Source organism: Sceloporus undulatus, chromosome 2 (assembly GCF_019175285.1).
Source record: "Sceloporus undulatus isolate JIND9_A2432 ecotype Alabama chromosome 2, SceUnd_v1.1, whole genome shotgun sequence".
Taxonomy (NCBI): Eukaryota; Metazoa; Chordata; class Lepidosauria; order Squamata; family Phrynosomatidae; genus Sceloporus; species Sceloporus undulatus.
In genome coordinates, this window is record NC_056523.1 from 14444439 (window position 1) to 14458126 (window position 13688).

A 13688-nucleotide genomic window follows, 5' to 3' on the forward strand; every position below is an offset into this window, starting at 1 on the left:
GACTCCATTCTCCAGGGCCCCTAAAGCATGCACATAATACATATCCTTCTTCATCTGATTTTGTCTCTTCAGATGTGAGCTGGTCATATAGGCCAGAAGCGGGTTCTCCTTCGAACTTCAATTACTCACATTAACAATGATTTTCAATTTATTATTATTTTGCAGGAGAAAAGAATCTGGAACTCTGGCTTCATTACTAATGGCACAGAGCCAGAATAAGACTACCCTAAATACACCTCCACATATCCCTGATGTACTGTTGTGTGTGTGTGTGTGTGTGTGTGTGTGTGTGTGTGTGGGCAAGTCATATTCTCTCAGCCTCAGAGGAAGGCAAGGGCAAACCTGAACAAATTCTGCCAAGAAAACCCCATGGATAGGATTGCTGTAAATATGAAATGACTTTAAGTCATAGAACAACCACCCTGTTATATTTTCATAGGGTCCCGTTGAACCAAATCAGGAATCAGAGCTGATCAAAGGTATGAAGCAAAAGACAAGATGGCTCCCTCCTCCATTCCAAAGACAGGTGCTAACTGGACTGACAATTGAATGGATGGCGCCCTCCTTAAAACAATAGTAAGATAGAATTCAAAGATATAGCCATGTTAGTATGTAAAATCAGTATGTAGACAGATCTTGTATGTATGTAGAGAAATCTGAATGCATCTGAGGAAGTAGACTTAGGTCTATGAAAGCTCATGCTGCCAACTTCTTTCTTTCAGTTAGTCTCAAAAGCACTACAAAATAGTAGGATAGCTTACTGGGCTCAGGGCAGGCTAGGAGGCATATAGTTCCCTGATCTTCAATAGAAGGAAGCATCTGGATCAGTCAGGCTGAATAGTGTAGGGGCTGCCATCACTACCTCCCACCTTTTAACACTTAAAGTGGTTGCCTCACACTGCCTCATGGTAGAGCTGTTCCTCATCAGAAACATACAGGGAAAGTTGGTGAATAGCAGAGAAGGAGCTTGAATTTGGCTTCCCCATATCCAAATGTTACTGTGCAGAGCTTAGAAGAGTTACCGTATATACTTGACTATAAACCAACCTCATGTATAAGTCGAGGGCAAGTTTTGGGGCCAGAATTATGGATGTTGATATGACTCATTGATAACTTGAGGATAAAATTTAGGGGCATGCAATCAAGGATGTAAACGACAAAGTTTAATGTCTTTATATAGAAATGTCTTATTCAGATCCTTCTAAGCCAATTCTTCTTGGCATTCTTTGAGGGGAAGCACCAAAGAGATGCCAATACTGCCATTCAAAAAGCGTTCAAAAAGGCCAGAAGCATCATCATGGTGGAAAGAGTAGAGGGGTTGGTGCTTCTTTTGGGTGCTCCCAGGATGAACTAAGCTCTTACCTTTTGCCACTCTACTCAGAGAAGGAGAATAGTTAAAAAACACTACTTACATTGACCCATGGATAAGTCGACACAGCTTTTTGGGGTCAGTATTTTGACAAAAATGTCTAGACTTATACATGAGTATATACAGTAAATCTTTTTGGTCCACAATGGGCATTTCTAGAAGGGTGCAGACCACACTGGGTGACACTTCAGAAGAGGGTCTCCTGGTGCGGTTGTGGGAAGGGATCTGCCTTTTGGTGTGTACTGCTGTACCTCTCTATGTAGACAAGGACTCCTAGACGCTGACGGTGCACTTGCCCACGGACGGCAAGGAAAATGGCCCCTCCATTCACCAAACAGTGCCTGGAACCTTTTAGGAGTTGCAAGTAAGGCAGGTAGACCAAAACAACCTGGGACAAGGATGGTCCTTTGGGGTGGCCTGGTCCACCAGTCATTGGGAGCAAGTAGACTAGAGCCTCTCTCTTCCACAGTATCCCAATCTACTTCTATGGGATCTTTGGCCTGGTTGGGGGTGGGGGAAGGCAGCCTGAGAGTGGCAGCATGCGTTACTGTACTGTAACATCAACTCTAGAGTTGCCACTGAACAACAACTTCCTGAGTGGCCGGAACTCATGCAGGCAATGGAATTCTGGGAGATGTAGTCCAAAGAAAGTAACTTTCCAAAGTTTTGTGTCTCTACCCACTATAGCATTTTGGCTCCCATGCCTCCAGGATATACTTTGGCCACCCTTTTTGGCTGTCCTTACATGATGTGCCCCTTCGGGTGTCCCCTCTGCTTTCCCTAAAACTAGTCTTATGGACCACCCCACCCCTTTTCTCTGGGCCACCAGCAATTCTCACCATTATGTAGGCATTTCTGTTAAGGAACTTGATGAACTTTTCCAGACACCAGAAGCAACATTTCAGGCAGCACAAGATACACCGGGCAGCTGGATTATCGGAATCTGCAAATTACACAGACACACGGAGAGAGTAGAATTAGTGTCTTAGCTACACATCCAATGGACTCTTTCAGAGTCTATTAGGCTGTGTGATAGTGACTGATTTTAGCTGGCTATCTTAGTATTCAAGATTTCCCCCCGCTTAATTTATTTTTTTGTTTAATTTATATCCTGTCTTTCTCCTAGTATGGGACCCAAGAAATTAAAACAAAGTACAGCTAAACCATATTTGATACAAAAGTGAAAAAATTTAAACAAACAATGCTATTTAAAAATACAATCTAACATAGTAAACAGGACAAAAGCGTAAATAGATCTCATCAAAGGACCCTTTATATAAGAAATGTAAAACACTACAAGCTTTTGGAGACGTAGACTACATAGAGAGAGAACTAGCATGGTGCAGTGTTGGATAAGGGCACCAGGGTTTGAATCACTGCTCAGCCATGGAAACCCACTGGGGCTTTCATGGGCAAGTCATACTCTCTCAGCCTCAGAGGATGGAAAAGGCAACCATCTTCTGAATAAATCTCATCAAGAAAACACCATTAAAGGATCCCCTTAGGGTTGCCATAAGTTAGAAATGACTTGATGGCACATAACAACAACAGGACATAGAGAGCTTGGAAAAGTTACTTTCTGGACAATAAATCCTAAAAGCCACTGATTATGCTGTTGGGGATTCTGGGAGATGTAACCCAAAGCATAACTTTTCAAAGGTTTGGACAGAAGTCCAGCTCCAGGTTTGAGGGAGTCTGAACTTGGTAAAAGGTTAGGGTTAACCAGGCTTAACTGTGACAACTGAGGACCAGAAATGATAAAGAGTTTGCCCCACAAGAGAAAATCCTGCAACCACTTTTCTTTGTAGATATACTTCTAAACAGGTAACACCTTCAGTTTTCTCCACAACTGCTCTGCCAGTTAAAATCTAGCTTCAAATTTTTCTAGAATGTGAAAGACCATTCGTACTAACTTACTTCCAATTACACTGGATGTGACTCACAAAGTATGTTAGCCATAATAATAGGAAGTTATTTCTGACCTGCCTTTTCCACCTGAGCTTTTCACCACTTGCCTTTCAACTTGTGGTCCAGATATTCTAGGATGATACGGATGACTTGGACAATGGTCAGGATCAAGGAGCCAAATGCCAGAGATCCTATGTGATATCTGAGGAGAGAGGACCAGACTTGTTACACAAAAAGCTTTCTCAACATATTCAATATTAAAGTTAGGTATGGGTGATGATTTATCCGAATGGCAAAATGGAGTTTTGGGTTACTTGAAAACAAACCACCAGATGCTGATCATGACATCCTCAAAATACTAGGCTAAAGTATGCAGGCCCTCCAGAATGAGGCATCATTCTTGGCATTAGAGCCAAGTGTTTTCTAAAACTTCATCAGGATTCACACCATAAAGTGAATGGGCTCTCTACATTGCTAGCTTGCAGTACCTGATATGATTTCCCACACCTTGTTCCATTTCTGAGGATCTCTCAGGGGAAAAATATCCCAAATAGATTTATTGCCTACTCCTGTTTTAGAGCAATAGGTGGGTCAATGGTCAGTTCTATCAGCCACTGGTTCCACCTCCAAAGGAACTGTTTCTGACCACTATCCTCTGCACATGAGCAAATACTGACAACTGAACCTTGCAGGAGCAGGCAAAACTACACAGCTCCCTCTATAACCCTGCAAGACCTATCAGCATTCTCTTTCCCAAAGAAGGTGCTGGAGAAGAGGAAAGCTGAAGCACATGGCACATCTAGGGTTCCCAGCTTGTAGGGCCTAAAGTCTCTTCTCCAGTTAGCAGGGTGAGGAGGAGGAATCTCAGGGCATAAGCACTGCCTTGAAAAGTGTGCATGTGTATAGTCCTAATTACTTAGACGTGCTTTTTTTCTCAAAATTTGAATGGTGCATTCTGTCTGTGGTTGATGCTTAATTTATCATGCTTAACTATGGTGTAGTTAATGAGGTTCAATTTCCTGCTCGGCCATGGAAACCCACTGGGTTGATTCACACACTCCCAGTCCCAGAAAACCCCATGATAAGTTTGTATTAGGGTTGCCATAAATCAGAAATTATTTGAAGGCACACAACAACAAATAATATAACCAGAGGCCTCCCCTTGTCACATCAGAGGACATGGACAGTTCTGCCCTGGCAACCTTAGGCACATCCTTCCAACAAAACACAGGGGAATCCCCCACAAGTCGCACACCTTAATGTTCGGATGAAGGCAGCAGACACAGCACAGGCTGGGATGTCTCGGGGCTTGTTGAAGGCCCAGTAGTAAGAGGCAAAGGCTCCCGCCAGCACACACTGTCCGAGGGCAATGACAAAGTTGATGCACCAGAGGAAGCCCACGACGTTGTAAATCTGCAGGTTGAAGAGGTTGCGCTGGACCAGCCCTTGGTCATTGTACTTGAAGAAGATGCATTCCACTGGGCATGGGAGGTATGCAGAAGCATTGAATTGCTGGGGAAGAAAGAGCCAGCACACTGTAATACAGATGGGCATAAAAGTGGCTCCTCTCAAACAAAAATACAGTGCTACCTCGGGTTACGAAATTAATTCGTTCCGCCGTTCCGTTCGTAACCCGATAATTTCGCAACCCGAAAAGGCTTTCCGTTAGCGCTGGAAAGCCGCTAGCCGCGCTTTGCGTTTGAATTTCGCGCCGAAATAAATTTCGTAACCCGAAAAAAATATCGTAACCCGGAACAGTTTTTTCCAATCTAACTTTTTCGTAACCCGGAAATTTCGTAACGCGATCATTTGGTATCCCGGGGCACCACTGTAAAACAAAACAGAGGAAGAAAGTAGGTTCCACATGCCATTCAATAGCTGGGTAGGACCCATTTTGATCACTGGAAGAAATTCAAGAGCCAGGACAGCAAAACAGACTTCATGAGAGAAGATCATGAAATAGTTGGTTGCATCCTCTGATTTCTTGTTGGGCAGCTACCTATACCCTCAGGTGTCAGTGAAATAAAAATATTCTTTCCATATTCATCACTGCATCATTTCTCTCTAGCCAGAGGAGGAGGAGGAGGAGGAGGAGGAGGCGGCGGCAGCAGCAGCAGCAACACCATGTAGTGGTTTGAGTGTTGGACTACGACTCTGGAGACCAGGGTTTGATTTTCCACTCAGTCATGAAAGTCACTGGGTGACTTGACCAAGTCACACTTTCTCAGTCTCAGGGGATGGCAAAGCCAAACCCCCTCTGAACAAATCTTACCAAGAAAACTCTGTGATAGATTCACCTTAGGGTTGCCATAAGTCAGAAACAACTCACAGGCATACAACAACAACAACAACAACAACAACAACAACAACAACAACAACACTCCCTCCTTTAATTTTTTTCTAGTCTGAGACTCAGGAGTTTCAAAAACCATTTTAAAAAGTTTCAAAAAGAGTTTAAAAAGAAAATGACTTCTGCTTCAAAAGTTGAAACAGAAGTAGTTAAAATATTTACATCATATGAAAGTTAAAAAATTATAAACTATCAATCATTTTTTTAAAAAATAGTTTCATGTATAACCATTATACACACACTCAGAGAGAGAGAGAGAGAGAGAGAGAGAGAACACATTACATATAGAAAGGCCCTTTCTCCTGAGCCTTCAAAGGCCTGCTGAAAGATAGCAAATCATTCTAAGGATATCTTACATAGGATATCTAAACACTCTAAAGACCTTATGATACAGGGAAAATCGGACAAAATCAAGGGTTTAAAACAACGATTATCCCATGCTAAATGCAATATCGCAATTAAGATTTTCACACACATTGCTATTAAACAGGCAATAAACAGAAACAAATAGTTCACAAGAAAATCCCAAAAATGATTTGTTGCTGTTTACTGCCCGACTAATAGCAATGTGTGTGAAAATCTTAATTGTAATATCACTGTTTAAACCCCCGATTTCCCCCTTGTGATAAAGTCCTAAGAAGAGAGTTCCAGAGCTTGTGGGTAGTGTTACCAGCACTGGTGCCTTAAAATCCTAAATGTGTATGACTTTTCTTCTGATGACCCTATGCAGAGAGCCTGATGGGATACCTGACATAGAATTCTCCATCACTGCAAGACGGACAGGTCACGTAGGCTATTGAAACATAGATCAAAGAGGCTCAGATAGGAGTTGCCAACAGAAAAGAGTCATTTACACCTTTGAGGCAGATTTATGGCCAGGATGCTTTGCCAGGCCAGAACCATTCTCACCTTGAAGACTTCTATAGATCAAGCAATCTTTAATACGTAGATTGGCTTTGCTTTGAAATGTGGAAACAACTCTTCGCCTGAGGCAAGATTTTGGCTATTTAAGGTCCCTCAAATCTTTTGTCTATGTTCCATGTTAGAATTCAGACAGGCTTCATGTCAGTCTGAGTTCTGATATAGTTCCAATCCACTCCCCCTCCTTCCTTCCCCTCCGTGTTGCTGAGTCTTCATCAATCTGGACCTGGAGCACCACCAATACAGGTGAATATAACCATTAGAAAAGCCTCATGTTATCTATCCAACGCTAACTTACTATATTCCTGAGTTCTTGGATGATTGTGCGAGTGTATGATTGTCTTATGTGTGAATGAATAATAAACAGTATTCAGTTTTCATAAAACTTGTCTCTGTTGACCTATTTACCTTGGCTACCTTCTTATACATAGGATAGAGACCGCTCCTCTGTTTGAGCTAATGATAAATTCCCCAGACCAAGGTCTCCTTATTTACATTTTGGTGGAGAATAAAGTCCTAAGAAGAGAGTTCCAGAGCTTGTGGGTAGCCACCAACCATGTTCCCACCAGATATACCTGTGAGGATGGTGGGACAGAGAGAACAGCCTCTCCAGAAGATCTGAAGACACAGTCAGGTTCATATAAGAGAAGAGTGTCTATAGATAACCTGGACCTGAATCAGAGAGACAGACAGAGAGACAGAGAGGACAGACAGACAGATAATCTGGACAAGAATGATCATTTCCTGATCAAACTACAGTTGTAAAGATCCCTTGAAAGAAAGACTCACAAACTATCCAAAGACGTATAACTTTGGATAAAAAATAATAATCAAATGTATGTAGATTTTCTCATTTATTTTTGTCATGATTTTGTCCCAAATGAGAGAGGAGTTTAAGCTTCAGGTGCCAAATGTTTGCCTGAGGTGGCAGAATTTAGACCAGCCTTATCACTTACCAATGGATTACAGCTCTCATTGCCAGAGATGCCTTCACAGGCAGGATCGCTCTGGTTTGTTGGGGCCATTCGATAAAGGGGTGCTCCAGAAGTGGCAAGATATCTATATAGCAGGAAATAGTCAAGGAGGATATCAAGAGCACGAACAAACAAGAAAACAACCTGTAGAAAAGGAGACATTTTCCTCTCACTCTCCACCACTCAAATATGAAAATATAAAAATTCCTATCAAGGAAATATGGGATGGGACACATAGCCTCCCCTCACTATTTTAGTGGGAAAGGAAAAAAGATGTGAAGTGACAAGACAACAGTTGGATCAAATGTTTTTTCTAAATGACCTTTCCAAGTAGTTTCATGCATTGATTAAATGGCATAGTGCACAAGGTGGAAATGAAGGTTGGTACCCAACCTGTGTCCTCAGTAGCACCTTCTCAGGCTTCTGAAATTGTTTCTGCATGGAGGACAGGAGCCAATATGTCTTATTACACAAGGCAAGTCAGAAGAATAAAACCATCAAGAGGTCCAGCAGAAGATCCAGCAGGATACACACTCAAGCACAATACATGTCCAGTTGCCAGGAAATGACAAAATGCAGTCTGTGAGACATTCTCCCCACCACAAGGACCCCCCAGGGCAATCCCCCAGGCAAAAACAGTAAAGATTCACTTCCCATTTCTAAACTATGATTAATACAAACCAAGACTTTGGCAAATACAAACATACTCATTAAGTTAACTACCTTATCTTCTGATGATGGTTACAAGCTTAGAATGTACAATTAAGCAAGTAAAACTCATGGAAGGAAGGCTCTATCTAATAAGACTAGTAAAGCCTATTTATCGATAGTGGAGGCATCTAGGTAGTATGGCTGGAAATGTTTTTAGACTGTTTCCAATTGTAGCCAGTCAAACTTCTCATTGTCTTTTAGTAGGGCATGGAGTCAATAGGCTACCTCTGTTAGGACTGGCTCTGCCATTAGGTAGACTGAAGCAACCACCTCAAGTATTGGATTTTGTATGCCATTAAAGGGCTGCGTACTGCTAGTTATTTGTTATTTTGCTGTGTGGGATAGGAAATGATGCCTGAGATATTTTCTGCCTCATGTTTCAAAATGCTTTGGCTGATTTTGAGCACTTGGCTTGACTCAGGATGTATATTTGACACCTGTTCAGAGATGTGCTGTCATTTAAAATGGGAGGTTCTACCATACCTAATGAAAGCCAGCATGCTTATAGTGGTTTGAGTGTTGGACTAGGACTTTGGTAGACCAGGGTTCAAATCCCCACTCAGCCATGGAAACACACTTGGTGACAAACATTCTCTGAAGATGCCAGCCACAGATGCTGGAGAAATGTCAGGAAGAAACTCTGCTAGAACATGGCCACATAGCCTGAAAAACCCACAAAAAACTATGGATGCTGGCCATGAAAGCCTTCGACTTCCCACTAGGTGACCTTGGGCAAGTCATACCTTCCCAAACTAAGAGAAAGGCAATGGCAAACTTCTAAACCAATCTTGCCAAGAAAATGCCAGGAGAAAATCACCATAGGAAGAAAGCACTGGAAAAAAGAGATGAACTGCTCCCCTTTTCCACTCACCCTGATGAAAATTTGGGTGTCTAGTGATGTAACAATATGGGACAAGGTTTTCAGCTCCTAAATATAGGGGATCTCACACAAAACTAGGAACCCTAACATATTAAACTCCTTAAAAGCAGAAAGCTACCAAGACAGAAAGAAGAATTATGGGGTGGTTTATTTGTTCAGATTTAAAAAATGTTTAAAATGATTTCCAGCATAGAGTTTAAAGCAAGTAAGTACAATAATTCACCAATCTCATTCTCATTCATGTGTAGATTAGGATCTTGCAAACCCTTTGAAAGAAAGGAAGGAGAGGTCATGGAGCAAAATGCAAGTTTCCGTTCAGAAAGGATACAGGGCAGTCATACCCCAGTAGGCTACACATATCACCAACAAGATGAAAGTCACTAGCGGGTAGGCGAGGGTAGACATCATGTATCCGATGGCTCTGAAGGAGAGAATAGGGACCATTTTAAGAACAGGCCACAGAGCCTTCAGTTTCCATCATTTCCTATTACAAATCTGCAGTACGTTGGTGTTACCACTAGTCTAATTGTCCAAAAATTAATTCTTGATGTTAAAATATTAAGAATTTTTAAAATATAGAAACAGGTTCATTTCTTACTTTCTTAACTTAAAAATATAATCTAAAATTTCAATAACTATTAAAAGTCACAGACAATGTTAGTTGCTAGTGGAAAAGAAAAAGCAGCGTTGCTGCCATTAAACAATTAAAACAACAGGTTTCATTGTGGCAAATGTTAATCAATTAGGGGTAATTCATTCATTTTTAACAAATTATTCTGGAAATCGGATGCCTCGCCAGCAGGATGATTCTTCACAGAGACTTACTCACCGACTGGCTTCCCGGATGAGGGCAATGGCAATGAAGATGCGTTTGCGCAAGAACAAGAGAGTGAGAAGCAAGATGGCTTCCACCACACAGAGGATAATCACTAAGAGGAAGAGATGGAGAAAGAAGGAAAGATTCATATGGCATTTCCTCCAACTGTCCTAATTTGGCAGGGACACCCCCAGTTTATCCTCTATTGTCCCACTTTTTCAGCAGTTTTCAAAAAGCCCCCATTTCTTTCTTCCCATTTCCCCCCTTTCTTCTTGGTTTACTTCAAATGCTGCAAACTAAGTTCAAATTCAAAAGTGGTTGCATTCAATTAACTCAGTAAAGGGGTAGGAAAAGAGGGAGGGGGTAGATTCTTGCCATTCTCTGTAGGCTCAAGCAAAAGTAAACTGCTGTAGCCTCTCCTAGCTTATCTGTTATTAAAAATATTTGCCATCTTAAACACATGTTTCTTGGCCACACATATCCCAATATCTTTATCATACTGAAGGCAGTAGATAAGTATAGGGAGCTGGGTCAGCAGATGGGAAACAGATATAATTCAAGAAAAATGGACACCAGAGCCTACCACTGTTGCTCCGAAACAACTGCCGCCTCTTTCCAATGGTGGGACCCACACTGAGGCTACCTTCACTTAATTCATGGCTGCTCTGAGTTCTTCTCTTTTCTCTCAGAAGACTGCACTCTACAATATCTCACAGGCACCCCTTCTTTTCTCTGCTTCCACACCCCCACATCCCTCCTCAAGCCACTCTACTGCCCTGACTTACAAACCACAAGCCAGGTTTCCTTGACACTGCCATAGGCGCTCAAGTTGGTGGTAAATCCAATGCTCTGGATGGTGGCGCCCTGTTTGTTGAGCTCACTATATTCCATATAACAGTGGTAAATTCCTGAAAAACAAAAGACAGAGGTCAGGGCCAGACCTATCATTGGGGAGAATAAGAAAGGTACCAGAGAGCAGTTTTGGGGTGTCACAGAACAGTAGAAATTAATTGATCTGGTTTGATATTATTGTATCCTTATGATTATGTTTACTGGATTTTCATGCCAAAATAACTTCACAGGTTTGCGATGGCACGTCCCTTCACTTGCGTGAGTGGGGAGCACCCTTTGTTGTTCTGCCTTGGGGATGTCCTGCCAAAGATGTCCTGCCAAATATGAAGAAAAATCTTCAAACAAAGAGAATGATCAGTCTCTTATGCTTTCTAGAAGATAACTTTGCAAAGCCATGTGGGGGAGGGGGGGCTGCAAATCGAACCCTGGTCTCCAGTCATAGGAGATTATCACACCAGGGTCAATGCAGCAATAATCGCAGTAGTGAAAAGGAAAAGGAATAATGACGCTATAGCCCTCAATATTTTCACACAGTTGCACTCACAAGCAGAAACGAGTCAAAAACCCATAGAATTGCATACTTGCTTTCTGCACATATCAGATAACGATTCAATATTACATTGGAATTGATAGTTGTGCGCATGCGCAGTTTAAATTTTAAATTTCCTGGGCTGCTTCTTGCAGCCCTTTAAATTTTAAATGTCCCTGGCTGCTGCCTACAGGCACTTTGAAAATAAATGATCCCCAGCTGGTTCCCTTTAAAATGTAAATATGCCCGTCCAGTGCTGCCCCTTTAAAATGCCCAGATTGCTTCCCCAATGCCATGGTTGAAGTGCGATTAGCTTTTGCACCCTGGCAATCACACCTCAATCATTTTGGGAAGCTTATTCACAGGATGTCCCATGAATAGTTTATTCCCATTTAATTGCTGTTTCTTCCTGGGAGAAATCCCAATTAAGCGTGCCATTGTCTGAAAATTTGATGTGCAATCCGATGATCTTCCCAAGAGTATGCCTTTTCTTCCCCCTTTCCACCCTGCATGACAATCTCCATAGTCCAACATTCAAATCACTACACCACATCTGTACACGTACACAAACTTACACAGGTTACAGGAACACAAAAAGGGGAAAAGTACATTTCTTGGAGATAAAACGAGCATTGCCTCTCATGTTAGGCTTCCAAAGGAGATACAATTATAGATTTTATAGTGGCATTTCTGCTCTAGATTTATTGGGCCAGTTCAAACAGAAAAAAAAGAGGTGTGAGTTTTCTACAAGGTGCTGTCGTGCACTTAGCCTGTTCATTTCCCCGTTGGCTTTGGGATCTCTAGTTTAGCCCTTCACCATTATTGTACTCACCATATGCAATCACTGCCAGCACCCCAAGAATGAGAATCCACACTAGCACCCCAGCAGTGAACCTGAGTAGCAGAAGGAAGAGGAGGCTCAGCACCATGGCGATCAGGAGCCCTCTTGAAGGAAGAAAGAAGAGAAGGAGGGAGAGGAAAAAAATAATTAAGAGTGCAAAGGTAATCTTCAGCATCATCTACATTTGCCCCTGGAATATTCTGGCCCTGAATTCCAACTGAATTACAGCCCCTTGCCTGCTGCAGCAAAACACAGCAATGTTGGGTGGCTGTCTTCTCATGCAGCCCATGTGAGCCATCTGGCAACCCATGCCTGCAGAGTGAGCTATCAGGGTTGCTCATAGGGACCGTGTGGAAAGACAACTGCCTGTTGTCGCCACATTTTGGAGTACATTCAGCCCTTTAGCATATATAATTGGGGAACTGACAACAAAATATTGCAGTGTGAAGTGGTACTGTTCACCATGCCAGCCAGTCAGTCTCTTTTCCACAACACTCCATTCCAGCAGCAACAACAAAGCCTGGCTAAGCCCAACAAGCTATACTGAGACAACTAATTCTTCTTTACACTAATCTGGAAGGGACTCATAACTACTAGAAACATTATTTGTTTTTCATCAATAACTAAGGGCTTGTCTACACTGACAAAAATCAGCTTCATCTCATATTTTGCTGGTCTGCAGTGACTCCACAGTAAGCTTGTTAGTGTCACACTTACATGAAATAAAACAGACTCAGATTGTACTGACTGCCATACATTTCCCGTGCCAAATTCAAATCAGTACAAAAGGGATATGCTTTTTTAAAATTCCCAGCATAGCAAGACCTATCAACCAATAGCCTTATTGTTTACCTATCAATCTTGCCAGCATACATTCTAATTGGTTGTCTCCCCCATCTGATCCTCTTCCCTGCTTCATGTTCCACTGAGTGATCATGAGTAAGGGAGTGAAGTCTAAATGTCTCCTCCTCCCTATCTGTTCATTTATTTTTAAAATGTGTTTTTTAATGTCTCCAGGTGCACACACACACACACAGGAGTGCTTCATCCTGGTTGCTTCCAGCCGCTTCCCAGCAGAGCCCCACTTGCAAAGTTGCTTTGAAGCCAAGCAACAGTGAGGGAGTAGCCCAGTCTAACTTACTGTTGATCCCATGGCTCGGATGGGGATGGGGCAGCGCAAAGGCGATGATGTATTGGAACTAATGGTGGATTGGGCTACCCCTTCCTCTTTGTCTTGTCTTGCCCAAGTGAGCGAACAAGTGAACATGTACACGTGCAGCTGGGCACCCTAACCCCTGCAAATATGGAGGGACGGCTGTGTGTAAAAAGTTTATATAATACTAAATACGCCTGCATTTCAGAAGTCTTGCTAGCCTTTGGTTACTATTCCCTGAATGTTAAAATAAAAATAAAAATTGCAACACACATCAAGCTTGCCAGACTAGATGTTATCATGGATGGGATGATAGTGGCCTTCCAATTAGTCCACCCATCCCAATCCCACCCCCATCCTGACACACATGTAAAAATATCAAT

At 42.2% G+C, this 13688-nt stretch overlaps 1 protein-coding gene across 1 annotated transcript in view; it reads right to left on the reverse strand.

The window, feature by feature from the left end:
* SLC44A4 (solute carrier family 44 member 4) overlaps positions 1-13688 on the reverse strand; it is a 54991-nt gene that overhangs the window by 4710 nt on the left and 36593 nt on the right. The window contains exons 10-17 of the mRNA XM_042449105.1: positions 12144-12256; positions 10716-10838; positions 9943-10042; positions 9442-9534; positions 7505-7607; positions 4533-4789; positions 3385-3479; positions 2209-2312 (exon numbers count right to left, since the gene is read on the reverse strand). Of these exons, the coding sequence (XP_042305039.1) occupies positions 2209-2312; positions 3385-3479; positions 4533-4789; positions 7505-7607; positions 9442-9534; positions 9943-10042; positions 10716-10838; positions 12144-12256 (988 nt within the window). The remainder of the gene's footprint in view (positions 1-2208; positions 2313-3384; positions 3480-4532; positions 4790-7504; positions 7608-9441; positions 9535-9942; positions 10043-10715; positions 10839-12143; positions 12257-13688) is intronic.